Raw genomic sequence first — 24,411 nt, 5'->3', positions numbered from 1 at the left:
TATGTTACAGAGGTGTTTAATATAAAAATACATGTTATATCATACTATATTCAAAAACACAACGTGTATAGGAAGTGATGTCATTCCAACAGTTGGTATTTCCTGACGGAGTTCCCAGGGCGAACTTTATATGTTAAGTTAACACTGTACAGAATAAAAAAAACGGAAACTCCACTATGTATTTTGGAATTGAGTTCCCCATTAAATAAACTGCACTTTACCTTAAAACAGCAGAATTCAAAGTATTTTTTATGTGGTGTTTCCACCCAGATTACATATTGTAAACCAATTTCAAAAAACAAATATGCACAATTTGCATTACATTAGTAGACTTTCCACGCTAGTGGATATTATTTCGAAGGTGCACTCCGGAAGCAGTATTTGTCACTTTTTGCTGGTTCATGTAAGAGTAGAAGAGGGCGCTGAATATACATTTCCCACCGGGCTGTCGCTGCTGTCGAGGCGGACTTTTGGGGTACGGAAAGCTCGGTACCGTTCGAACACAACGCCTGCCACGTTAAGTAACCGGGGAACGACATCGAATATAGGGTAAATATCAATATGTGTCTTGTCTGTAGTGTTGTCACTCCGTCGTTAATGACGATGGCTAAAGCTAATGTTACCACAGTTTGTTGAGTGTTAGACGCTAACATTCAGCGCTGGCCAACACTTCTTCGAAAGATGACAAACATTAAGATGATTCCCTCATTTCAGCCACGACGGCAGCCGGGTGACAACCCACTACTACCCCAAGCGGTCCGCTTCCACAGGGAGCGGGGAGTCATCTTGAGGAGTAGGGGAGGATTGGATTGGATTGGATTGGTGTGGTGTCTTGGAGCCGGGTCATCCGGGGTGAGAACTCATGAATGGAAAGCGGAACAACAGGTGGGTTTGGAGTATCCACGGCGATAAATAAGAACAAATCCTTTAGTTGTCACGTGGATTTCTACTCTTGTAAAAGACTCCTTTACCATGCTGAAATGCAAAAGGAGACTGTTTAATGCATCGCAACATATTATAGCATCCTCAAATGCACCGTTTATCTTCTCTTGCCGTCCAATTGAGGACCTACTTCATGCATAAATTTAACTAAGAACATTATTTAGTCCGCAAACAAAAATAAATAAAGTGTGGCCGCAACTCAGACCACACAATATTGCCCATAATTACGCACCCTGAATGTTCCTCCAAAACTAATGTGGTCATTTCTGCTCAAGCTTGTGTGGGTTTCTCAGCAAGAAGGGAATACTACCTGCCGGTGGCTAATTGTTACTTATAGAAGGTGGCTGGTGAAATGGATGACATAGAGTGGGGAATATTTATATCAAAATATTTGATCCCCTGCTGATTTTTTTAAGTTCCTTCCAAAGAATGTAGAATTTTTATAGTAGTGAAGAGAATATAAAACAATGCCTACCCATTCCAAGCAGTTAATTTTGTTTTTCAAATTTGAATGCTGCTTTAAACACTTGAATTAAACAAGCCCAATAAAGATGAGAAAGCTCTCAGAATTCAGTGTAAATGTAGTGAACAAGCGTTTCTTTCATCTGTTTTGTATGGGTGTGTGCGTGGTCGCACGTGTGCAGGAAAGAGAGGGAGACCCAAAATCAGTTCATCCGTCATTGTCTGTCTGTCGAAGGCAGGTGTCATGAACCCGTCAGGTGTGACTGAAGCCTGAGAGCCTGGTTCACTTTGACAGCTGTGTGAGTGTGTATGTGTACTACTTTCCAGCTGCTGCCATAGCAACCAAAACTATCGAATAATGGTCAGTTAGCTTCCTGCATTAATTACACACCAACTGAGCATGTCAGGTCACGAGTCAATGTAGTTTGTTGCCAAGGGGCACAATTTGTGAGTTCCAGCGTTGTGTGTTATTGATGTTGTTCTGGGCTAATACTGACCTACATTTGCTTTGCTGTTTTTCACTACATGAAAGACACAAAAGGAAACGACCTGGGCTGTGCAGCGCCAAGATGTATAGTCGTCAAGGTCGCACCTTGCTGGGTTTTTTTCATAGCTCCTGTATTTTGTATTTGGTGTTGCAGGAGCCGCTAGAGCCCAAGCCCTTTTTTCATTGCCACGGCGACCCGGCTATGGCACCATTGGGAAGCCCATCAAGCTTCTTGCCAACTGTTTCCAGGTTGACATCCCCAAGATTGACGTCTACCTCTATGAAGTGGACGTCAAACCTGACAAATGTCCTCGCAGGGTAAACAGGTAACAGAAAAGTCATTTACGGGATCATTTCAAACAATCAAACCATAACTATGTTCAACTTTTATTGACTTAAGTGATGAGTGCTTCCCTGCTTTACACAGGGAGGTGGTGGGCTCCATGGTTCAGCACTTCAAGGTAACCATCTTTGGTGACCATCTTCCAGTTTATGATGGGAAGAAAAGCCTCTACACCGCTAACCCACTTCCTGTTGCCACTGGTGGGGTAAGAGTAGCCATTCATAATCATGTGGGGTTCTGACTGACACAGAGCCCACAGGGAAGCTGCTTTAACCCGACTCCACTTACTATACAGTAGCCTCTTCAATAGTAGAGTGGCTTTTGGAAATAAGTGGTAGATTGTTGGCACGCTTTCTTCAGAGGCAGCATAGATAAAAGGCATTAATTAGGAGTAATACATGTTTTCATTTTAATGTAAGGAATCCCTTGCAACTTTGCACTTGGAATTGCGTGGCTCCACTATCACGGTTTAAAAAAATATTAAATGATGCTGTTTTGTGGTTATATACGACCAATTTGTTACTCAGAATATGCATATTTAAGCAAATTTTACATATTTTTGAGAATAAAAGTGAGGCATTCAAAAGAGGCATTTGAGGACGCTTTGATAACATGTAGTATTCTACACTGCTCATTAGGTGTCAGAAATATCACTGCAATGTTCGTTGAGACACACACACACAAGCACCAGACTTGATCGCCGGAACAGCAGGCTTTTATTGTAGATTTGAATGATCTCAAAACAGGCACAATAATCCCAAAGATGGCTTCTATTGTGGCCGTAACCCACGGCAAGCTAAAACTCAACTCTGAATCCCTGACGTTACTTTGTCTGCCGCCCCCACCACCACACTCAGTTCCTCTAGCACTGGCACACATTTACAGCAACACACACGACTTACCTGTATGTCTAAAATGGCATATTTTCTCTTATGTCTACTATATTGGGTAATACTAGTGAAATGGTGACTATAGGGGTGTTATTTAATGTCTAGAGGGCTCTAATAATGTTGAAAACCATATTTCGAAGGTCAAAAGCAGTTTTTCTGTGCTCTAACTATGAAAATATTCTGTTTATAAATAAGGAACCCTTCTTTGCAGAAATACACTTATCACGGTCGGGTCTGGGAATAATTAACCGTGATAAACAAGGGATTGCTGTACCATTACTGTACAAATAAAATCATACCCTTGTTAAATGCCTTACCATTAATTTAATTTGTACTCCATGCAGTTGGAAAGAGATTGCTGTCTTCGCATAAAAAGTCTCTTTCTCCTCAGGTTGATTTGGATGTCACCCTCCCAGGGGAGGGTGGGAAGGACCGTCCATTTAAGGTCACCATGAGGTTTGTATCATTGGTCAGCTGGCATCTGCTGCACGATGTCCTGATGGGACGTGGAGTATCTGAACCGCTGGACCTGGAGAAACCCCTCAGCAACAACCCAGTGCATGCCGTTGATGTTGTTCTGCGACATCTGCCCTCCATGAAGTAAGAAAACAGAATGCTGCATTCTTGAAGCCAATATTTCTAACTGCCACCATTAAATATATTCTCGTTCTCCACTGTGACCTTCATGTTGTTGTTTTTCAGTACCTGCCTCTGAAAAATGTATTTCTAACTGTGACAATCAGGTACACCCCTGTTGGACGATCCTTCTTCTCCTCCCCCGAGGGCTATGACCACCCGCTCGGTGGAGGCAGGGAGGTTTGGTTTGGCTTCCACCAGTCTGTACGACCGGCCATGTGGAAGATGATGCTCAACATCGATGGTGAATAAGCATGAGTTTCTGAACAGACAGGATATTTTACTTACATGTGGCATTTACACAATGAAAGATTGATCTTGTGACAGTGAAAATGCCCCGTCTGTATCAGAGTTCTTATTGTTAATCTAACAGAGGTGGGCTAAAGTGCAACTTTTTAAGTAAACATGTGTTCTCGAATGTCTGTAATCAGGCCCTATCATCTATTTCTGAGAAAAACAATGTATTACCTGCATTTTATTAGTGAAAAATAAGTGCTAACCGACATTAATTGGCCAACTTTTGTATTTTCTAAATGTAAAAAAATATGAGGTTTCAATGTGTAGTTGATCGTGTTTCATTTCTATAAAAACACCTTTTATTACTCCTCGCTATACATATAATAATTTAATATTCCAAGCATTAGTAAACCAATGTTATTCTCATTTTAACATTGAGCAGCGAGTGTGAAATTCCACAACTTTTAATAAGACTTCAGCAAAGTGGTCCATGTCAAAATGCAGCAAACAGTATGGGTATTCACTTCAATGTTTCTAAGTCCCGCCCTCCGCATGTCACTTGAGCTGTTGCAGCTGCACTAAGCACCAAAGTGGTGAAGTGTACCTTTTTTAAGCTCATTGCTTTTTATCCAATGTCAAGGATATAAACTACCCTTCAGACCCCAGGGACATTAATAAACACATTTTTTTCTACTTTTTCTAATTCCACATAGAACATATGATTCCTGTTTTTTCCCTTTTTTGTTAAAAAAATAGAAAATACTGTGTTTTTTGTTGTGATGTTTTTGTTTGTTGCAGCATATAAATTCCACACACTTAGGTCTGTTTTTGGAGAATGTACATAAATTGCCCACAAACCTACACTCCTCTAAATAAACCATCTCCTGCCTCTTAACTGTGTCCTTCATAAAAAGGATGTCCTTGTCCTTTTATTTCAGTGTCCGCCACCGCTTTTTATAAAGCCCAGCCAGTCATCCAGTTCATGTGTGAGGTCCTCGACATTCACAACATTGACGAGCAGCCTCGCCCTCTCACCGATTCCCACAGGGTCAAATTCACCAAAGAGATCAAAGGTGCAGAATGTTGCCACTATTGGCAGACGCTCATTTTCATTCATTCATTGTCTGAATCTATTTTCTACCAGTTGCTTCAATGTGTTTTCAGGTTTGAAAGTGGAAGTAACACACTGTGGAACGATGCGTAGGAAGTACAGAGTCTGCAATGTAACGAGACGCCCAGCAAGCCTTCAAACGTATGATTTGGATTTTTACAAACAGCCAGAACTGTTGGACTGCAAATTAGATGCATAATAACTTCATGTCTCCTCAGTTTCCCTTTGCAACTGGAGAATGGCCAGACAGTTGAACGCACAGTGGCACAATACTTCAGAGAGAAGTACAATTTGCATCTCAAGTATCCCCACCTGCCTTGCCTGCAGGTGGGCCAAGAGCAGAAACACACCTACCTGCCCCTCGAGGTAACTAACATCACACCCTCCCTCACCAAATGAATTATATATTTATTGCTTAATCCCCCTTAAACACCTTTTTAGAGGTCAACGGTATACTTACAAACACTTGGTTGAGTAGCATTAAGCGAAAGCACTTTTTCTACATTTAAAGAATTATAGCAATGTAAATATAGGTGAAGTTGTCTGCTAAGTTGGATCAACTGGTACGTGAATACAATACAGTAATCCCCTGTTGATCGTGGATAATTGGTTCCAGACCCGACCGTGATAAGTGAATTTCTGTGAAGTAGATTTCAATATTAATAAACGGAATATTTTTGTAGTTAGATCAGGTGTCTAAGTATGATTTTTACCCTTATTAGAGCCCTATAGACATGAATTAACTTTTATTGGACTAATAATAGACTGTAGTCAACTACAAAACTGTGATCATTTATTGATTGATTAATTTTTTGGGGAAAAAAAAGACACGATAGAATGGGGGAGCAATGCTCGAACCATGATAAAGCGAGGGACGACTGCAACTGTCTCACGAACATTACGGTAACATTACTGACACCTAGAGTACAAATCTTCACGTCTTTGAAAGAAAACGTCTTCTGAATGCCTTATTCAGTATTTCTATTTTAGTTGAATTAAATTCATTAATAAAATATAATGAAAGTAATCTAATTGAAATGTGTGACGAAGTGGGGACATTCAGAACAAATACCGTAAATTCCAGACTCATTAAGCTTACCTGAATATAAACCGCACCCACCAAATTGAAAGAAAAAAAACAATTTTGTACATATGTAGGCCGCGCTTGTCTCTAAGCCACATTTGTCCACATTGTAACATGGGAAATTTTCACAGAAAGACACACGTTAAACGTTGCAATCCTACCTTCACTCGGTGTTCCCAGCGTCACAAGTCAGACATGAGACTTTTTTTTTCATCAGACTTCAACATCTGCTGCAATCCAAGCAGTCTTAGCAAAAGCTGAAGTAATTCTATGTTTGATCAAACTTACATAAGATTTGTCAGATCAAAACAGAATCGTTGCATAAGACTTCAAAACATGTGATATTAGATTTTTATTGTGAAAATGCGCTACTTTCTGTTTTGGCACTCTCAGCATGATGGGAACTGTAGTTCTTCTAGCCATAAATTAGCCGCATCATTGTTAGAAGATGCAGGGTTCAAAAAGTGTGAAAAGTAGCGTCTTATAATCCGTAAATTACAGTGTATAAATACTACAGTAAACATTTAAACTAAACTGCACAATTCATGAGTAATTTGTGGATATAATTTAAGTAATAACTTATTGGTCATGTGCAATTCATGAAATGTATTGCTTATATAAAGTTACATTTGGCATAATCAAAGTTATTATTGTAGCGTTGTTATCAAGATGCATCAAGTCTTTGTGAGCTGTGTCTTTTATTTGCTTGTCGCTAGATGATGCTGTCTTTAATATTTCTCCAGTTCCTTGACGTCTTTGACAATAAGCACTTTGGATTCCTCCGGTCCCCCACTTGATTCCAAGTACTTTTGAGTTTTCACCTTTCCTATTTAGGTGTGTAATGTTGTTGCTGGTCAGCGCTGCATTAAAAAACTGACAGACAACCAGACATCCACCATGATAAAAGCAACAGCCCGCTCTGCCCCAGACAGACAGGAGGAGATCAGCCGCCTGGTGGGTTTTACTCACAGATTTAACAAAAATGTAAACTTTTTGTTTTTTGTTTAGTTTAATTTACCTTTTTTTTTTTCTTGTCTTCTCAGGTGCGGAGTGCCAATTACGATGCTGATCCATTTGTCCAGGAGTTCCAGTTCCATATACGTGATGAGATGGCTCAGGTGACTGGCCGCGTCCTGCCGGCCCCCATGCTGCAATATGGCGGCAGGGTGAGCTCTGAACCCTTTATGGTACCTACCACACATCATTGGCATGTGTTTCTTTCAATGCATATTGTACAATAGCAGTATTATAAAAAATGTTTCCATTATTAAAAACAGCATGCTATTTTAAATAAGTACAGTTGTCCCTCGCCACTTCGTGCTTTGAATTTTTGCACCTTCCCTCTATCACAGTTTTCAAAAATATATTAATCGATAAAACATGTTTTGTGTTTTAATACAGCCTATTATTATTTGTAAAAAAAAAAAAAAATGCATTTTTTACATATTTTTTTCCTAAATGAAGCATTTTCAAGGATTAAAATGGCTAAATGAACTAAAATACAAATATATGGCATTCAGAAGACGCATTCAAAGACGCTGTGATGAGATGTATGGTATTCTACAGTGGTCACTAGGTGTAAGTAATGTTGCTGTAATGTTCAGTGAGACACACAAGCACACACCAGACTTGATCGCCGGAAGAGCAGGCTTTTATTGCAGGTTTGAATGATCTCACAACAGGCACAGTAATCCCTAATACAAGTTTCTGCTGCGGCCTTAACCCACGCCAAGGTAAAACTCGAACTCTGAACTCCCGACGTCACTTCTTGGCCCCTAGCATCGGAACACATTTACAGCAACACACACACAAATACGAGTCTATTTATGTCTTAAATTGGTTATTTTCTGTTATGTCTACTATACTGGGTAATATGAGTGTAAAGGGGTGTTATTTCATGTCTAGAGGGCTGTAATAATGTTAAAACCCTATTTAGAAGGTTGTAAACAGGTTTTCTATGCTCTAACTATGAAAATATTTTATTTGTAAGTACTTGGCGGAAATTCACTTATCACGGTCAGGTCTGGAACCAATTAGCCGCAAGGAGCGAGGGATTACTGTAGTCTTAATGTTTCCATTATTAATCTTGCACCATCTGCAATGTTGTATCCTCATTGTAAATTACATTCTGCAAACTTAACAGATAGCCAATTAAAAAAACAATCACCATTTATTGTAATGTCTTGGGCTATTTTGTTTTGTTGCTTTATTGGAAACTACTACAATTTGTACACTTGGCAATTAAATAGAATTTACAATGATGGTTGAATGTGAGTGCATTGGTGTGATGTCATGCTTGAACTGCTTGTGGCCTGGATATTTTGATTAATCAACTGTGTGTGATGATTGAAAACCTGGATGTTGTTTTGCGCAGCTGGAGACACCATAAGTCCAGAAAGAAGCAGATGTGCTTATTTTTCAGCAAAAAAAAATAATTCTTCATAGTTGATGGTTGCAGAATTTAACAATGCACAGCTCCAATGGACATGACATGACATGATTGTATTTGTCACTGGCCAATGTAGTTCTCCTTTTTTTCCCAATTGAAAATTGATAAGAGAAGCGATAAAGAACCGAATCGTTAAACAGAATCAAAAATGGAATTGTGCGTGCCAGCCCCTGCAGATCAACTCTACGCTGTCATTGCAGAACCGCACGGTGGCCACGCCCAGTCACGGGGTGTGGGACATGAGGGGGAAGCAGTTTCACACCGGAGTGGAGATCAAGATATGGGCCATTGCCTGTTTCGCCACCCAGAGGCAGTGCCGTGAAGAGATTCTCAAGTGAGATCACAAAATATTGTCTTGTATTGGCTTTGTTGTTGGTGGGCACTCGTCATAAACCTGATTAGAAAATGAACAAAATGGTGAAAGACATGTCATACCTAAATAATGTGTATAATGCAGGAGCTTCACTGACCAGCTGCGGAAGATCTCAAAGGATGCTGGGATGCCCATCCAGGGCCAACCATGTTTTTGTAAATATGCCCAGGGTGCTGACAGTGTGGAGCCCATGTTCAGACACCTGAAGAATACGTACCTGGGCCTGCAGCTAATCATCGTAATCCTCCCTGGCAAAACTCCTGTCTATGGTATCAAGAAAATCATCTCTACACCAACATGACTCAAACAGAGGCTGTAATGAAAATCAAGTGTCCACCGTGTCCCGTAATCTAACATGAACATCTAATCTGTTATCCGCAGCTGAGGTAAAGCGGGTCGGAGACACCCTCCTTGGCATGGCCACTCAGTGTGTCCAGGTGAAGAATGTAGTGAAGACCTCGCCGCAGACACTGTCCAACCTCTGCCTCAAGATCAATGTCAAGCTCGGAGGCATCAATAACATCCTAGTTCCTCACCAACGGTAGCAGAACAAAGGCCACTTGAGTCCAATTACCACCTATCAGTGTGTGACTTATCAGATTATTTTCAAGAGAACATTGTGTCCTGCTTTTCCACCCAGACCCTCCGTGTTCCAGCAGCCTATCATCTTCCTTGGGGCTGACGTCACTCATCCTCCAGCAGGAGATGGAAAGAAGCCATCTATTGCAGCGGTAAGGCAATAGCTTTAACAAGATCGCACTGTATATTATTATATTAGTATGACATACATTTTTGCTACAGGTGGTTGGTAGCATGGATGCCCACCCCAGCAGGTACTGCGCTACAGTGCGAGTCCAGAGACCCAGACAGGAAGTCATCCAAGACTTGGCGTCCATGGTGCGAGAGCTCTTGATCCAGTTCTACAAATCGACCCGCTACAAGCCAACCAGGCTTATCTTTTACAGGGACGGTGTGTCTGAGGGCCAGTTCAGACAGGTAAACATGTTCCTTTAACATTTAAAAGCATACTGTATATAGAGTCCAAGTCAGCAGCAGTGATTTTTGTAGTGGCACACATAAAATTACTTTTTATTTTTCTACACAGTGCGGTCTAAAGTTTCCGATAAATTGTTGCTTGTTTTGTTGTGTAGGTGCTATACTATGAGCTACTAGCTATCAGGGAGGCCTGCATCAGTCTGGAGAAGGAATACCAGCCTGGGATTACCTATATTGTTGTACAAAAACGACATCACACTCGTCTCTTCTGTGCCGATCGCAATGAGCGGGTAAGTACTGTAACTCTAGGTAACCAGGGGATCCGAAGTTTTTTTTTTTCCCCCGTTTTTTGTTGTTTCTGAATTCCAATTTCCTGGCAGGTTGGAAGAAGCGGAAACATTCCTGCAGGCACGACGGTGGACACAGACATCACTCACCCTTATGAATTTGACTTTTACCTCTGCAGTCATGCTGGAATCCAAGTAAGCTTGGAGAACAACTTGTCAGTAATAAGCATGCAGAGTTTGTCCTCTTCCATTCTCATGTGTGATTAATGTATGTCCTCCTTCCTAAGGGCACAAGCAGGCCGTCCCACTATCACGTGTTGTGGGATGACAACTGTTTTACTGCCGATGAGTTCCAGCTCCTCACCTACCAGCTGTGCCACACCTACGTACGCTGCACGCGTTCTGTCTCCATCCCAGCACCGGCCTACTACGCCCACCTGGTGGCCTTCCGTGCACGCTACCACTTGGTGGACAAAGAGCATGACAGGTAAAGAAAAGCGTTCCATTCTGAAGACTTATGACATCAATAATATGTATGTATGTACTCAAGTTTCTCATGTTTGTGCACACTCGTGACAGTGCGGAGGGCAGCCACATCTCAGGGCAGAGTAACGGCAGGGACCCCCAGGCACTGGCCAAGGCCGTGCAGATCCACCACGACACACTGAGGACCATGTACTTTGCCTGAACGCGCCTCCCGCATTTATACACCGCTCCCCTGGTCGTCTCACACGCACCAGTGAAGAGTTGCCTGTATGCAAGTTGAAGTTGAATTCACAGGTCATTCTCGCCTTCCAGATTTGACAGCAGCTCGGTACGTGTGTGCATGTAGAGATAAGGTGGCGAGATAATGGAAAAACCAAAAGCACCTGATTATTATTATTGTCATTTAAAACAAGTAGCAACGAATGAGCCTCAAACTCGCTGATGGGTTTACGTATTTTCCGTGTCTTGTAAGTTGTATGTGTGCATTCTGCAAAAACGGCAGCCTTTGTGTGGATGCTTTTAAGCCAGCGGTGAGTCCCAGTGCTTCAGCCAGTCAGTTTGATGCTTGACTTGCGTGAACGCCATACTTGAGGCATGTTGTATCCCTTGTTGCCTTACTGTGAAGTGCGTAAACTTTGGACTGTTAATCTCGTAAGCCAGCTGGTGCGCTCGATCCGTCATTGTTTTATTTCCTTTTAAACTCGAATCAATCAACATTCATTTACAGAAACAGCAAACAATTACCTTGACGTGTCCTTGCTGTGCAATAAGGTGCAGAAGAAGTCATCTCTGTGATGAATGCTTGCGTCTTGTGATCAAGAAGAGGGCTGCAAAGTGTCTGCATGGATTTAACGGAAGTGCCTGGTCTGATTAGAGAGTGCAATGAAGTGTTGGCTTTGAACGTTCTCCGTTAGCGTCACAGCATCACACTGGTGATCTTGGCACTGCAAACTGTGTTTGCCAAACATCACCGGAACTCAACTTAAGCTGCTGCTAGTGACAGAATGGTGTAGTATTTTTTTTTTCCTCAGTGCATATTTACCCTATTAATACAGAGGGACTTGAAAGTTAGTATATATTCATCGCACTTAGTGTCTTTTGCCTGCATTGAAAGCATCTTTAGTCACAAGTTTATGTCCCATTGAAGGTGTGTCCTGATGACCACTTGTTGATTTTACTTGAACAGTCAATCATGGGCATGTTTTGTGAGCATTTTAATCTTTTCTGATAGAGCTTGGGCTTACTGGACATCTGCCCCCCCCCCCCCCCCCACCCCCCCCCACTTCATCCAAAGATGGAGGCATATTTATATTGTAACGTATTTATGTAAGAGGGGAACAGTGGATGTTTTTTAAATGATATTTTAATCATGGTGATGGTCTGATCAGTTTCCAAATTGGTTCATGCAAGTACTGAAGTGTGATCGGTTCATAAAGCAGCGAGGAAAAAGAAACGTGTGTTGAAGGTTGGTCCTCTGTGCCTTGTTGTGATGGTGCTGAATAACCGAGCTGTCGTCTCCACAAGTGAGCTATTTAATTATGACAATGCTGTATTGGAGAGTTTTTGTACTTTTGTGTGTGTGCCTCAGCCAAGAACACAAAATATATGCAGAATTGATCAACCCGGAGCTGACAGGACCAAAGGACGTGTTCAGTGGACAGGCGCTGTCAATCCAGGAACAGTAGCTCAACGCAAACCTCATGTAGTGTTATTTATTAGACTTGTTGTCCCCTTCATCACTTTACTGCCTGATTGATGTGTACATTGTTTGGACAGCAATAATGAAGCAGCCGGAAAGTGTCTGTGAATCTACTTTGCTTGTCTTCCCTTGTTTTTGTGCTTTATTATTGCACATATATTTTTTTTTAATCTAACGTGCTATAGAAAGGTTTACAGTCTCCCTGCAAAAATATACACTGTTGTTGTTGGCCGCATATCACACAGTAGAGGAAATATGTTTCACCATTACCTCCCCCCTCCCCCCACACAGATTTTTAAACATAAAACTAAAGAGTATTTTTGTTTTAACACTTGCCTGGTTGTAATGTTAACCTTTTTATTTTATTTTATTTTATTTTTAAATAAATACCTTGTTTTAATGGCGATAACGGCAAACTAGATGATTACATGTGATGTTACGAAGAATGACATTTCCATGATTTTCGAAAACTGGTCACATGGCATCTGTATTGCACTATCAATGCTTTCTGATGTGACGCTAATAAAGTATGATATATGACATGCGGGTCAATTCATTTGATAGCATTATTACTGTAATTGGATTTTATGAAAGCAAACATTGTCAAAATAAATGACTAAACTTAGTTCTTATCAATGTGGGGAAATTAAAAGTGATTTGATTACAGGGGTGTCCAAAGTACGACCCGGGGCCATTTGTAGCCCATGTTTTTTTTTGTGTGTATGTTTGTGTTTTTTATTGGACAGCGGCACATTCTAAAATTTATAAAATTATAATTTAGCAAGAAAACTTTTAAAAAAAAACAGCGAAAAATTTTAAAACTAGTCTGTAAAACCTCCAATGGTTTGTTCGACAGCTTCATGAAGGCTACGCCAATCGATGCCAGTGTGTGGTGTTCGACTTCTCTTCCATCTTTTCTTTACACGCTTTGCCTAGCTCTTGACGGCCGCCGCTAATTAGCTAGCTAGCTAGCTAGAATTATCCGACGAACATCACGTCTTCGGACTCTAAATGTGACTTTTTACCACAGTGACATTTTGTTTTTAAAACAAGCAAGCAAGGCGATTTAGTTTGGAGCTAGTTTTTCTCTCACTGGGAAGTGGATATCACGTCCATCTGGTACGTACTAACTTTTTCAAGTGTGTATTTTTGTCATTGTACTATTATGTCTTGTCCTCCAAACATTATTTGTGTGTTGTTGTTTAATGAACATTACGTATTGGCCAAGTTGAACAGTTGGAAAATTAAAAATGATTTTTTTTTTTTTTACGAGAGTAAAGACGTAATATGAGGATAACTGCACAAATGGGGTGAAAAAGAGCAAAGCCCGAAGTTCATACTAATAATGCTACATTTGTATTACTTCTTAGCATACGTGCATGTTTGTTCGCAAAATATCACAGTGGCCCTTGCAGACTTTCATTTTTCAGCTCTGTGGAAAAAGTTTGGACAACCCTGGATTACAGTAGCGGCAAATAGAAAGATGAACTGTTAATCGGTATTCATAAAAAGCTCAATTTTCCTTGTGAATTCTTTTAAAAATATTGTTAGATCAACATATTTGAATATGACCTTTTATCACATCTATTACTTTTTAAATTACTTTATTATAGTATATTATTTCTATATCATATAAGCTGTTTGGTGTGCATTTAACAATCGCTGTGTTTACAATAAAAAAAGAAAAACGTATTTACAATATGTCCAAATCATCGTGGTAATATATATAAAAAACGTTTCACATGCTGTTTTGAAGTATTAGTGCAAGTTTTTAACCGCCCAGGTAGTCTGTTGAAAATATCACAACAAACATTTCTTTATCACAGATGAAATGACAGAAGCATCGATGACTTCCTGTGTCGAATGACACTGACACAGTAATATACATTTAAGTCAATCAGTGTGCCAGTACTGAGTGTACTGCTATAAAAAGCTTTTATTTGTGTACTGTCTGCCGCAAAAGCAGGAAATGTTAGTTATCAGCAAAGTGTGCTGCTTCTGTATTTGTAAAGTCCCTTCACGTCAGTTTATAACTTCATGGCACTGTTGTGTAATGTCTGTATGTACACACAGCAGCGTGTTCTTATGAATTTAAATTAGATTAGCAAACATTACAGTATCTGCTTCCTGTTTTTTTTTCATTGCGTTATCCCTGATAAAAACACTGTTTGATTAAACTGTTTCCTTGTTTCCCTCTGAGTCACAAGCAGGCAGCAGATGTGTTGTTTAATCCCGCTTCCAGGCGAGTATGTACAGTGTGTATTAACCCTAGACATTCAATGAGGTTAGGACCATAATTTTGCTTTGAACTTTTCTGACTTTTTCAACATTTTGGAATTAGAAAAGCAGGAAACAATGCATACGGTATAATGTGTTCAAAAACAAAAGGAAAGGAACAACAGCTCACGATCCAAAGCACATTACATCATGTAAAACAATATGGCTGCAAAAGCTCAAGTTCCAGAGCATCATGTGTCAAAAAACTACAAGAAATGAAAAGCTCATGATACAAAGCATACTACATCATGCAGCAAAGCCGCCCCAGAAAGGAACAGCTTACAGTCCAAAGCATACCACATCATGTAGCAACCCCCCCCCAGAAAGGAACAGCTTACAGTCCAAAGCATACCACATCATGTAGTAAACCCCCCAACACCCCAAGAAAGGAACAGCTTCCATGCCAAAGCATACCACATCATGGAGCAACCCCACCCCAGAAAGGAACAGCTTACAGTCCAAAGCATACCACATCATGTAGCAACCCCCCCCCAAAAAGGAACAGCTTACAGTCCAAAGCATGTCACATCATGTAGCAAACCCCCCCCCCCCCCCCCCCAAAAAAAAAGGAACAGCTTACAGTCCAAAGCATACCACATCATGTTGCAAAGAAAACACCCAGAAAGGAACAGCTTACAGGCAAAAGCATATATTACATCATGCGCCAAAAACGGAAAGGAAAGAACATCTGACAATCCAAAGCATCCACATCGAGTGTCAAAACATGCAAGGGAAGGAACAGCTCTGAATCCAAAGCAGATCATGTTATGTGGCAAATATGGTCCAAAGCATCCCTTTGAATCATGAACTGTTCCTTTCATGTCATCATCACGTCATCAATAGCTCACAATTTAAAGCCCAAAACAGATCATAACATGCATGCCCACAGTATTTTAGGATTATCGTCATTGTCTTGCTTATTGGCTGGCAGGAGTCACATGGTTCCTTGGCATCATGGTGCAGGGTCATTATACCACTCTATCAATGACTGTAGGCGAACACGCAGAGCGACCAATTTTAGACTTCATCCCCACTTCAGGATGTGCAACTTGGCCATGACGTTCTTAAAGCAGTGGTTTAACATGCTCCTGACGGCAGCCGACGAGAAGTAGAAGATAAACGGATCCAGGCAGGCGTTGAGGGTGCTCGACAGCAACGCCACGTTTCTCCAGTCTCCGCTCTCCCGACGCGCAAAGCCCACCACGTGGGAGGCGTTATAAGGGCCGAAGCAGACGGCGAACACTATGAGGGTGCCCAGGGCCAGTCCGATGGCGCGCAGCCTCCTTCGCCTGCTGATGTTGGGGAGACGGGACAGGATGAGGATGAAGTTGACGTAGCAGAAGCAGCAGATGATGAAGGGGATGCAGAAGAGGACCAAGAAGAGCTCCAGGCGTACAGGCAGAAGGATTTTGAGCTCAGCCCCTGTGAAGTTCAGGTAGCAGGTTGGCGGAGGCTTGTCATTCCCCCACCACTGGGCATAGGGCATGATGTAGACGATGCTCAGGTTCATGGAGGTCACCACCCAAAAGACCACACAGGCCACCACGGCGTAGCGAGGCCTGCGGCACAGGGCGTACCTGAGTGGGTAGGCCACCCCCAAGTAGCGCTCCACACCCACGGCCGTGAGGAGCAGGGTGCTGTTGTAGATGGTGACGTAGAAGACAAAGCCGGTGAAGGGACACAGGGGGAAAGGCAGCAGCCAGGCCATGTTGTCAACGGCCTCCTTCATTTTGAAAGGCAGGAAAGCCAGGAAGATGAGGTCGGAGATAGTGAGGTTGAGGAGCAGGATGTCTATGGGGGCCGCCCTGGTGCGCACCTTGTGGCAGAAGGTCCAGAAGGCCAGGATGTTGGCGGGAACCCCCATCAGGAAGGTGAAGATGTAGACAGACAGCAAAAGCAGCAGCATGGCACTCTCTGACACACTAGAGAACACAACATTGGTCATCATCTGGTAAAACTGCATGATGTAGAAATGTGAAAGTAATGTCTAATACAATTACACAATATAATCATTGACAATGTGCTCACGGTAAAATGCTAGTTATTAACAGTGTGCCTACCTCACCACCATCAAACATGAAACATCAGTCTCTCCATCGCTTTGCGGCTCTCCTATCACTCTGACTGCATGTGTCGCACTTAACATGGATATCACACTCAATATATCCAATCTCACCTTCCCCGCCGGAAGTTTAATAAGGATTCTGGACACAATCTTCCCGCGCTCTGCAAACATCATCACCCCGCAACCGCTCATAAGCTCACATTGTTATTATATGTATGTGGAAATGTGTAGTAATCACTCACTGTGTCAGTCGTCCTTGACAGGGCAGGAGTGGAAAGGATGATGCATGATGGGTGTTTGCAAACAGATAAACGCTGTTTAGTTTTGTGGCTGTAATTAGTGGGCAGCACAGTGGTTAAGTGGTGGACACGTCAGGTGATCCGGGTTCAAATCTCTGTTTTGGGTTTGCGTCTTTCCTCCCACAGTCCAAAAACATGCATGTCTAAAACAGGGGTGTCCACACTTCTTCCACCGAGGACCACATACTGAAAAAGAAAGGATACAAGGGCCACTGTGATATTTAGTAAAGCAGCACTTGTAACTATGCTAAGAAGTTATACATCTTTTTATTATATAATATTAGAATATAAGGCATCCCAGCTTTGTGGTATAGGTGAAAAAGATATTATGAATCTCAGTTTTCGCTTTTTTTGCCCAATTTGTTGAGGGCCGCATACTAAAGGATGTGAGGGTCATTTTTAATCATGTTACTTTTGTAACATGATTAAAAATGGCTAATGTAACATGGCTAATTATTGGACTCCAAATTCATTTTTACCACGATCAAAAGGTTCGGACTTTCAAAACCTGTAAAATGGAAAAAGCTGTCATATGCAGGACATTTGAAGGCCATCCCTTTCACCCAAAAGCCAGTTTACACGCAAAAAACATTTCCACCACCAGGGGGCGACAGACGTCGTTATTTAAGCACAAGTTGATGCCTCTTTGATTGGATACCAAGTAGTGTCTTCTCTCACTTATCTTACGTTTTGTTATGCAACGTGGATAGGCACACCTTTGGAAAGAAGGGACACATATTCTATATGTCCATATGTCCATTAGGTGGGAGTGTGTGCATAGGCTACCCCCATATATTGTTTGTTTTTTTTGGTAATATACCTGTTAGGTTCATTTAACATTATTTTGTGTGTTATTTGTACATTCTGCAATGGTTATGGAATTTTTTCTCGTGAATTTATTTTTTTTTTGGATGAAGATGAATGCTGACAACCTTAGTGTCTGATAGGATTTATCCTGAGTTCATTCATTTATCATTATTTAATAATAAGTCATGTACTGTAGGCAATTTAGGTAACACTTTCTTTATTTTGGCAGGTGAGTTAATACCTTATTAATCGTAGGACACAATGTTGGACTACATTACAGTACACTGTGGCATTATGGGTAACATACAGTATAATCTGGTCCGCAATATTTACAAATTTAATAAAAAAAAAAAAAAGCCTAACCAAATATTTGTAAACAAAATTTTGCATTTGGCTTAAATTTCCCTTTTCCTTAATACTGTAGCTCACAAACACGTCCTCAGTGCAGTAATTGCAAAAATATTAGGGCTGTCAAATGATTAAATCAGGTTTAATTGAATCACGTTAATCACAGTTTATAAATTAATTAATCTTAATAATCACCATTTGCAGCTACGTCTGAAAAATACCAATTTTCACTTGTATTTTATCGACAGAATGACAAAATGACAGAACAGGATTGCATATATTTAACATAATGTACGAAACACCTCTCGGTATGATGAAGCACGGCTCTAGACTACGAAGACCACAGAGATTTGTGTGATCAATTACAGAGAACAAACTCCACGCAGAGAATATTCAAACCTGGATCTACTGTCTGTGAAGCTGCCCTGCTATCCATTTGGCTCTTCTATTGTTCATGACACCTTATGGAGTGTCCAGTGAAGGTGTGAATCCCCCACAAGGCCGTCCATGGTGACCTCATTCCTGACTCAGTTTCGGCCCCTCAGCACCAGCCTGACTCCTCTCAGTGGTTGTCGCTGGTGACCTGACATGAGCCACAGTTGGGGTGGTGCAATTCTGGCGACCGCCTTCGATGCTTTGCCCTCCACACATTCTTCCCATGATGCCCCGAGACATGGCTGGTGACAGCATCAGCATGACGGCCGGCTCCAGGAACACATTGCAAGAGCTTGTCAGCATGGCGTAGGTTCTCCACTCCACGTTCTCCCCCAACGCAAACCCGACAATGTGTGAGGCGTTGTAGGGGGCGTAGCACACCACGAACACAGCCAGCGTGGAGAGCGCCACTGTGAGGACTCGCTTCTTCCCCATGGGCCGCAAGTTGGAGCGCCACACCAGGGTGACGCAGCGCAGCGTGCAGAAGGACGTCGCCATCAGAGGAAGGAGAAAAAGGACGATGGCCATCTCCAAGCGTAGGGGCAGCAGCACAGCCAGCTGGGAGGCGTTGAAGTGATCATAGCATGCCAAAGCGTCATCCTTAATAGAGACAAAGTTGGCTCCACCTTCAGCCACCAGGCCTATGCCGAGGTGAAGCAGCACCAAAGCCCACAGGGCAGCGCTGATGAAGCACGAGATGCGAGCACGGCGGTATCGCTTGTAGATAATGGGGAAGGCGATGCTGAGATAGCGCCCCATCGTCACCGCCGTGATGAACAGGCAGCTCCCATAGAGCGAGGAGAAGAGGAAGAAGCTATAGACAAGGCACACAGGGGCCGGGAGCCTCCAGTCCTGAAATAAAGTCTCCAAGGCCTTGATGGGCAACCAGGCCACTAGTGCCAGGTTGGCCAGGCACAAGTTGAGGGCGTAGACCACATTGGGTGTGGCGCCACGCTTGCGGGCCTTCCGGACGTACACGAAGAGAACCAACAGGTTGGCAGGAAGACCCAGCAGGAAAGTGAAAGAATAGATTGAGAGCGCGACACAGTCCTTGACAGCCACGTGCATCGCTTTAAAAGCTTACAGTAGCACGAAGAAAAAGCGTGTAAAATAAGTGGCGTCTTCTCCTTTTCGCCATAGCTGCATCATCCCGCTCTTCTCTGCTTCTCCACTGTCTGTCTGTGACTGTCCCGACTGAGGCGGTGGCCGCAAAGGCAGTAGTGCATGTTGCTGTGCACCCCATCATGATGCCGTGATGCAGATAAGAAGACGCACGCATTCATGCAGAAGTATTGCACATTTAGCAGGGCACCGGGCTGCCATTATTGCGCTCGGGGGAGGGGGAGTAGCATCTGGACCTTTGGGTGAAATGATTCAGAATAATTGAGTCAGAGTTGATCATGAGCCCGTAAGACTGGAGAGCCAAGTCATAAAAGTAGTGAAAGTGAAGGGATGATACAAAATGACTTGTTTGTGGCTTGGAGAAACACCTCGTCGTTTTATGGTGGAGTGTGTGTGTGAGACACGGAAGAGTGGGTGTGTCACACAAAAAGCTTACGTCGGAGTAAATGGAGCAGAAACTGCGGATTTGCTGTAGAAGCATTTTATTGGCAGATAAAAAAATGTTCAAAACAAGGCAGATACGGACTCGTATGTAGATTAAATAGGATATGTTTTAGAATAAACCTTTCCAGCTTTTAATTTTGAGTGCAAATTTCTACATCCAAAAAAATATCCATTCCTTTAAACGCTAATAACAAGTTGAAAAATTTTAGGTATTTACATTTTGCACTGTTGGATCTTAGGGAGGTTTTAAGTAGAGCTTCAAAATGCAAAAATGCAACCAAAAAAAAGGTTTAGTATGCAATTTATTGCAAACAACAAATTGAAATAGGCTGTTCGTCAACTGATCAAGAGTTGTAAGACCATAGCTAAAAAAAAAAAACAAATAGAAATAAAAGGTTGAAAAAAGGAGTGAGAAGCTGCGCCATTTTTGCTAATCCCCTCAAAAACATGCTCTGTTGAAAAAAAAATTATTCAGCAAAAAGTCATTTTAGAAATATTTTTGAGAATGGTGACAATTGATTGACACTGTCAGGGATGTATTCATTTCACAATGTACTGTATTTATTAGAGTGGCTGCACGGTGGCCTAGTGGTTAGTCAGGAGATGGGGAAGATCTGGGTTCGAATCTCTGTTGGGCATCTCTGTGGAGTTTGCATGTTCCCCGTGCGTTCGTGGGTTTTCTCGGGGTACTCCAGTTAATTGGCGACTCTAAATTGTCCATATGTATGAATGTGAGTGTGAATGGTTGTTTGTCTATATGTGCCCTGCCATCGACCAGTCAAGGGTGCACCCCGCCTCTCGCGGGGTCAGCTGGGATAGGCTCCAGCATACCCGCAACCCTAGTGAGGATAAGCAGCATAGAAGATGGATAGATGGGTTGCAGTTTGGAGTGCTGTACTACACAGCATACTACCATACTGAAAAGTGTTTCTTATATTTCTAATGAAATAGCCAGTTTGCAAATGACCCTGTTTGCGCCTATTTTTATAACACTTGAGTCAAAGTTCACATTATTATCTTCAAGCTCTAAACAGCCTCAGATGGTCAAACATCACCACAGAGCCAAACACGACCATTAAAAAGATAAAGGGCAATAAAATGACCTTACACAAACGTGAGTCTGAATACACGTACTGTAGATGTTCGACATATTCTGATAGACGCCAGAGAAGGCTTTTTAAAAATATATCATTTAGAGACGAATCATTCTACTCGACACATTATTAGCACGGCACACTTCACAGCTTCTGAGTAACGCACAGCATTTCCAAGAGGATGAAAGTTCTTAGTTCAGTAGATACTGTCTAGATTGCATAGATGTTTATATCAGGCCATATGTGGACCATTGAAATTGAAAATGACACAATCCTCTTGGTTGAATAGTAGAATTTGCTATTTCCTATTGAGCCTTAAGATGCTGGGTGCTCCTCCCGCTAGAGTTAGTGAGCAGGACCAGTGGTACCGGGGTGTCATCGCCGTGTAATATTGGGATGAGGCGGCTGCGAACGTTTATGCAACGCTGCTCCAGAGCCAAGGCTTCCTTTTTCCTGGCCAGATCCTGTAAGAGTTTGTTGTGATGGAGCTTCAGCCTCTGCAATGAGTGTCTGATAGATGGAAATATGGTGAACATTAAGACTGCAACTGTTTGAATACATTCTTGAAATAAGAACTCACTGAGCTTCAGACAGCTTCTTCTTCAAAGTGGCAATCGTAGCCTGCAGCTGATTGACTTCCTCAACAAGGGTACGCTGCGCCTGGAAGACGAAAAAGAATGAAAAGATACGGTCAAAAAACTAATGAAACCATATTTCCGCATTCATGTCAATTTGTGCTGCACGTCAACCTCATCTCTGCAGAGGTCCATGCCTGGTCTGTAGGTTCTGTTCTCCAGTCTGGTGTGGGCTAACTTCAGTGGGGCCATCTTGGCCTGCAAATCAGCATCCAGTCTGAAGATGTCGCTCTCCATCTCTGCTATCTCATCTTCAGTCTGTTACAGGACGCATACACTTAATAAATAAGGTGGAACAATTATAGGTCCGGTGCCGCCACCATGTGGAAATACTTGGTCACGTCCTGCGTTATTCCTCGCAATTGCAATTGGGCTTGGTTTTGTTCAAACCACAGGCGTGTGCTCCGTTGCCAAATGTCAGGCACAGACAGCACCGGAGGCACAGACAGCACCGGCGTTAGCTGCCTTGTTAGCACTGAGCGTATACTACTCAGGTCGAGGGTCACCAAATATGGAGTTGTGATTTTTTTTTTTTAATAGGAAAATATAAATTGTGTTTTGAGTCGAGAACTGCATATTATTTATTATGTATTGACAAAGAATTCTGTTATTTTATATTTATTTTAAATGCGTATGTTCCACTTTCATCATGTTCTATTGCAGGGGCGTCAAACTCGTTTTCACCGTGGGCCACATTGCAGTTATGGTTATCCTCAGAGGGCCACTTTTTACAATTCCATTTTAGAAATTAGTTAATAATTATGATAATTATTAATAACTAATAAAATTTTTTTTAAATTGGATTAAATTGGCTTAAATTGGATTTGACAACAAAAAAATATAAGGTAAAAGAAAGATTGTCTTTTTGATTTAAAAATATATATTTTTATGTTGTTTTTGTTAGTAATATTTTGTTTTTACTTAAATATATTATTTTATTATTTATTGTAAATGTAACGGTAAATCTTTATTAAATTATTGTAAAAATATGTTTTAAATATTACATTTTTAACATTGTAAAAATATGTTTTATATATTAAAATTTTTACTTATTTAAATATATTTTTATTAAGTAAAAAAAATTACAGCATACATATAAAAATACAATACAAATATAATTTTACAATAGTATAAAAGTGAAATAATGAAAAATAAAGCTTAAAAAAGTAAAGACAATTAATAACAAAATTACAATATACTATATATATATATATATATATATATATATATGTAATAAAAAAATGTAAATAAGTATATGGTGTATCGGTATGAAAGCAAATATGGAGAATCTTCTATTTTTAAGCTCACATTTTTCAACTGCCACTGAAGCTCACTGGAAGCCTGTTGTTCTTGGTGATTGCGCTTACGAAGTGCAAACTCTGTGGCTCTTTGCTGCTTCTTCAAATCATTCTGCATCTAAACAGGACAAGGAAGGCAATTGGATCCAAATGATAGCAAACAAGAAGTGAGAACAGACAACAACAGTTTGCATAAGGCTGTAAAAAAATAGCAATGAGTGGTTTCATCACACATACATTCACTCTGGAGAGACTCATGTCATCCCTCATCTGCTGGGACATCCGCATTGCCTCCTGGGCCCGAGCCAAATTCAGCTGGCTGAATTTGACCCACTCATGTGGTGTGCAGGAGCTAAAGGAGAGATAAAGACATACAGCTGTTAACACATTGCCCCACTTTTCACAATCGTGCACCATTATTCTTTTCACACTAAAGATTCATCAGTTTGAAATTGACTTTCACAACATGTGTGTGATCCATGAATAGATAACCAGCCCGGAAAACTAAGTAGATATCAGTGGCTGCCTCCTTATATTGCTAATTTAATAGTTACTATTATTTAGTGACACTGAAATAAGGCAAAAATGATGGGAGAACATGCAAACTCCACACAGAGACGCTCAAACGGACATTCAAATCTTCCCAATCTCCTGACTGTGTGGCCAACATGCGAACCAGTAGGCCACCATGCAGCCCAACTTGCAAATCACAAAATAAAAGTTACAAAAAAATTACATCAAATTCAAATTTTTTTAAATTAAAATTGCATCCCATGCCGAGCTATGTGTTTTTTTTTGTTTTTTTTTTAAATCACCGAAGGGGAGTACATTTTCGACAAGACTTTAAAATATCCGACTCACCGCAAGTCCATGAATGCATCTAGACTGCCCTCTGACTGCTGATTGGATGAGCAAGAAGAAAGGGGTCCCATGTGCGCAGTGAGACATGAGAAAGACGTCGTTTGAGTGTGCCACCCGTGCGGTAAGCTATTCATAACCATACATACAGTACGTCCCTAAAAAGAAAAAGTTTAATCCTGAATGGACATACTGTATCACTTTGCCATCACAGCCAATGACGCTATGCTCACCCCTGTGCTTGATA

General features: G+C 41.4%; 4 protein-coding genes across 6 annotated transcripts in view; 1 reads left to right on the top strand and 3 right to left on the bottom strand.

Annotated features, from left to right (window-relative positions):
• The first annotated feature begins 385 nt into the window (after positions 1-385).
• Positions 386-24,411, top strand: part of ago3b (argonaute RISC catalytic component 3b) — a 25,968-nt gene continuing 1,942 nt past the window's right edge. Inside the window, exons 1-20 of one of the 2 annotated variants that reach the window (XM_054763106.1) lie at positions 386-549; positions 715-885; positions 2,046-2,217; positions 2,319-2,439; positions 3,516-3,724; positions 3,868-4,004; positions 4,936-5,070; positions 5,162-5,249; positions 5,327-5,474; positions 7,027-7,146; positions 7,236-7,358; positions 8,842-8,975; positions 9,099-9,283; positions 9,396-9,555; positions 9,655-9,745; positions 9,816-10,010; positions 10,166-10,300; positions 10,391-10,492; positions 10,585-10,784; positions 10,877-13,601. In XM_054763106.1, the coding sequence (XP_054619081.1) occupies positions 867-885; positions 2,046-2,217; positions 2,319-2,439; positions 3,516-3,724; positions 3,868-4,004; positions 4,936-5,070; positions 5,162-5,249; positions 5,327-5,474; positions 7,027-7,146; positions 7,236-7,358; positions 8,842-8,975; positions 9,099-9,283; positions 9,396-9,555; positions 9,655-9,745; positions 9,816-10,010; positions 10,166-10,300; positions 10,391-10,492; positions 10,585-10,784; positions 10,877-10,985 (2,583 nt within the window). In that variant the 5' untranslated portion in view covers positions 386-549; positions 715-866 and the 3' untranslated portion in view covers positions 10,986-13,601. Of the gene's footprint in view, positions 550-714; positions 886-2,045; positions 2,218-2,318; positions 2,440-3,515; positions 3,725-3,867; positions 4,005-4,935; positions 5,071-5,161; positions 5,250-5,326; positions 5,475-7,026; positions 7,147-7,235; positions 7,380-8,841; positions 8,976-9,098; positions 9,284-9,395; positions 9,556-9,654; positions 9,746-9,815; positions 10,011-10,165; positions 10,301-10,390; positions 10,493-10,584; positions 10,785-10,876; positions 13,602-24,411 lie in introns of both variants that reach the window. The other variant, XM_054763105.1, reaches the window with a different exon arrangement.
• LOC129172900 (free fatty acid receptor 3-like) lies at positions 15,388-17,183 on the bottom strand. Its single transcript, XM_054763111.1, has 3 exons — positions 17,067-17,183; positions 16,820-16,985; positions 15,388-16,681 (listed from the first exon to the last, which is right to left on the bottom strand). The coding sequence occupies exons 2-3, from the start codon at positions 16,903-16,905 to the stop codon at positions 15,784-15,786; spliced, it is 984 nt and encodes a 327-aa protein (XP_054619086.1). The 5' UTR covers positions 16,906-16,985; positions 17,067-17,183; the 3' UTR covers positions 15,388-15,783.
• Positions 17,275-19,892, bottom strand: si:dkey-211g8.9 (free fatty acid receptor 3). Its single transcript, XM_054763110.1, has 2 exons — positions 18,678-19,892; positions 17,275-17,309 (listed from the first exon to the last, which is right to left on the bottom strand). The coding sequence occupies exon 1, from the start codon at positions 19,779-19,781 to the stop codon at positions 18,795-18,797; it is 987 nt and encodes a 328-aa protein (XP_054619085.1). The 5' UTR covers positions 19,782-19,892; the 3' UTR covers positions 17,275-17,309; positions 18,678-18,794.
• tekt2 (tektin 2 (testicular)) overlaps positions 20,355-24,411 on the bottom strand; it is a 7,323-nt gene continuing 3,266 nt past the window's right edge. For both annotated transcript variants that reach the window (XM_054763108.1, XM_054763109.1), the window contains 5 exons: positions 23,544-23,658; positions 23,317-23,424; positions 22,123-22,266; positions 21,954-22,033; positions 20,355-21,883 (listed from right to left, as the gene is read on the bottom strand). In XM_054763108.1, the coding sequence (XP_054619083.1) occupies positions 21,679-21,883; positions 21,954-22,033; positions 22,123-22,266; positions 23,317-23,424; positions 23,544-23,658 (652 nt within the window). In that variant the 3' untranslated portion in view covers positions 20,355-21,678. The remainder of the gene's footprint in view (positions 21,884-21,953; positions 22,034-22,122; positions 22,267-23,316; positions 23,425-23,543; positions 23,659-24,411) is intronic.

The sequence above is a fragment of the Dunckerocampus dactyliophorus genome, chromosome 20 (assembly GCF_027744805.1).
Source record: "Dunckerocampus dactyliophorus isolate RoL2022-P2 chromosome 20, RoL_Ddac_1.1, whole genome shotgun sequence".
NCBI classification, from domain to species: domain Eukaryota; kingdom Metazoa; phylum Chordata; class Actinopteri; order Syngnathiformes; family Syngnathidae; genus Dunckerocampus; species Dunckerocampus dactyliophorus.
The sequence above is the reverse complement of the archived record's forward strand: the minus strand, read 5'-3'. Positions and strand labels throughout refer to the sequence as shown.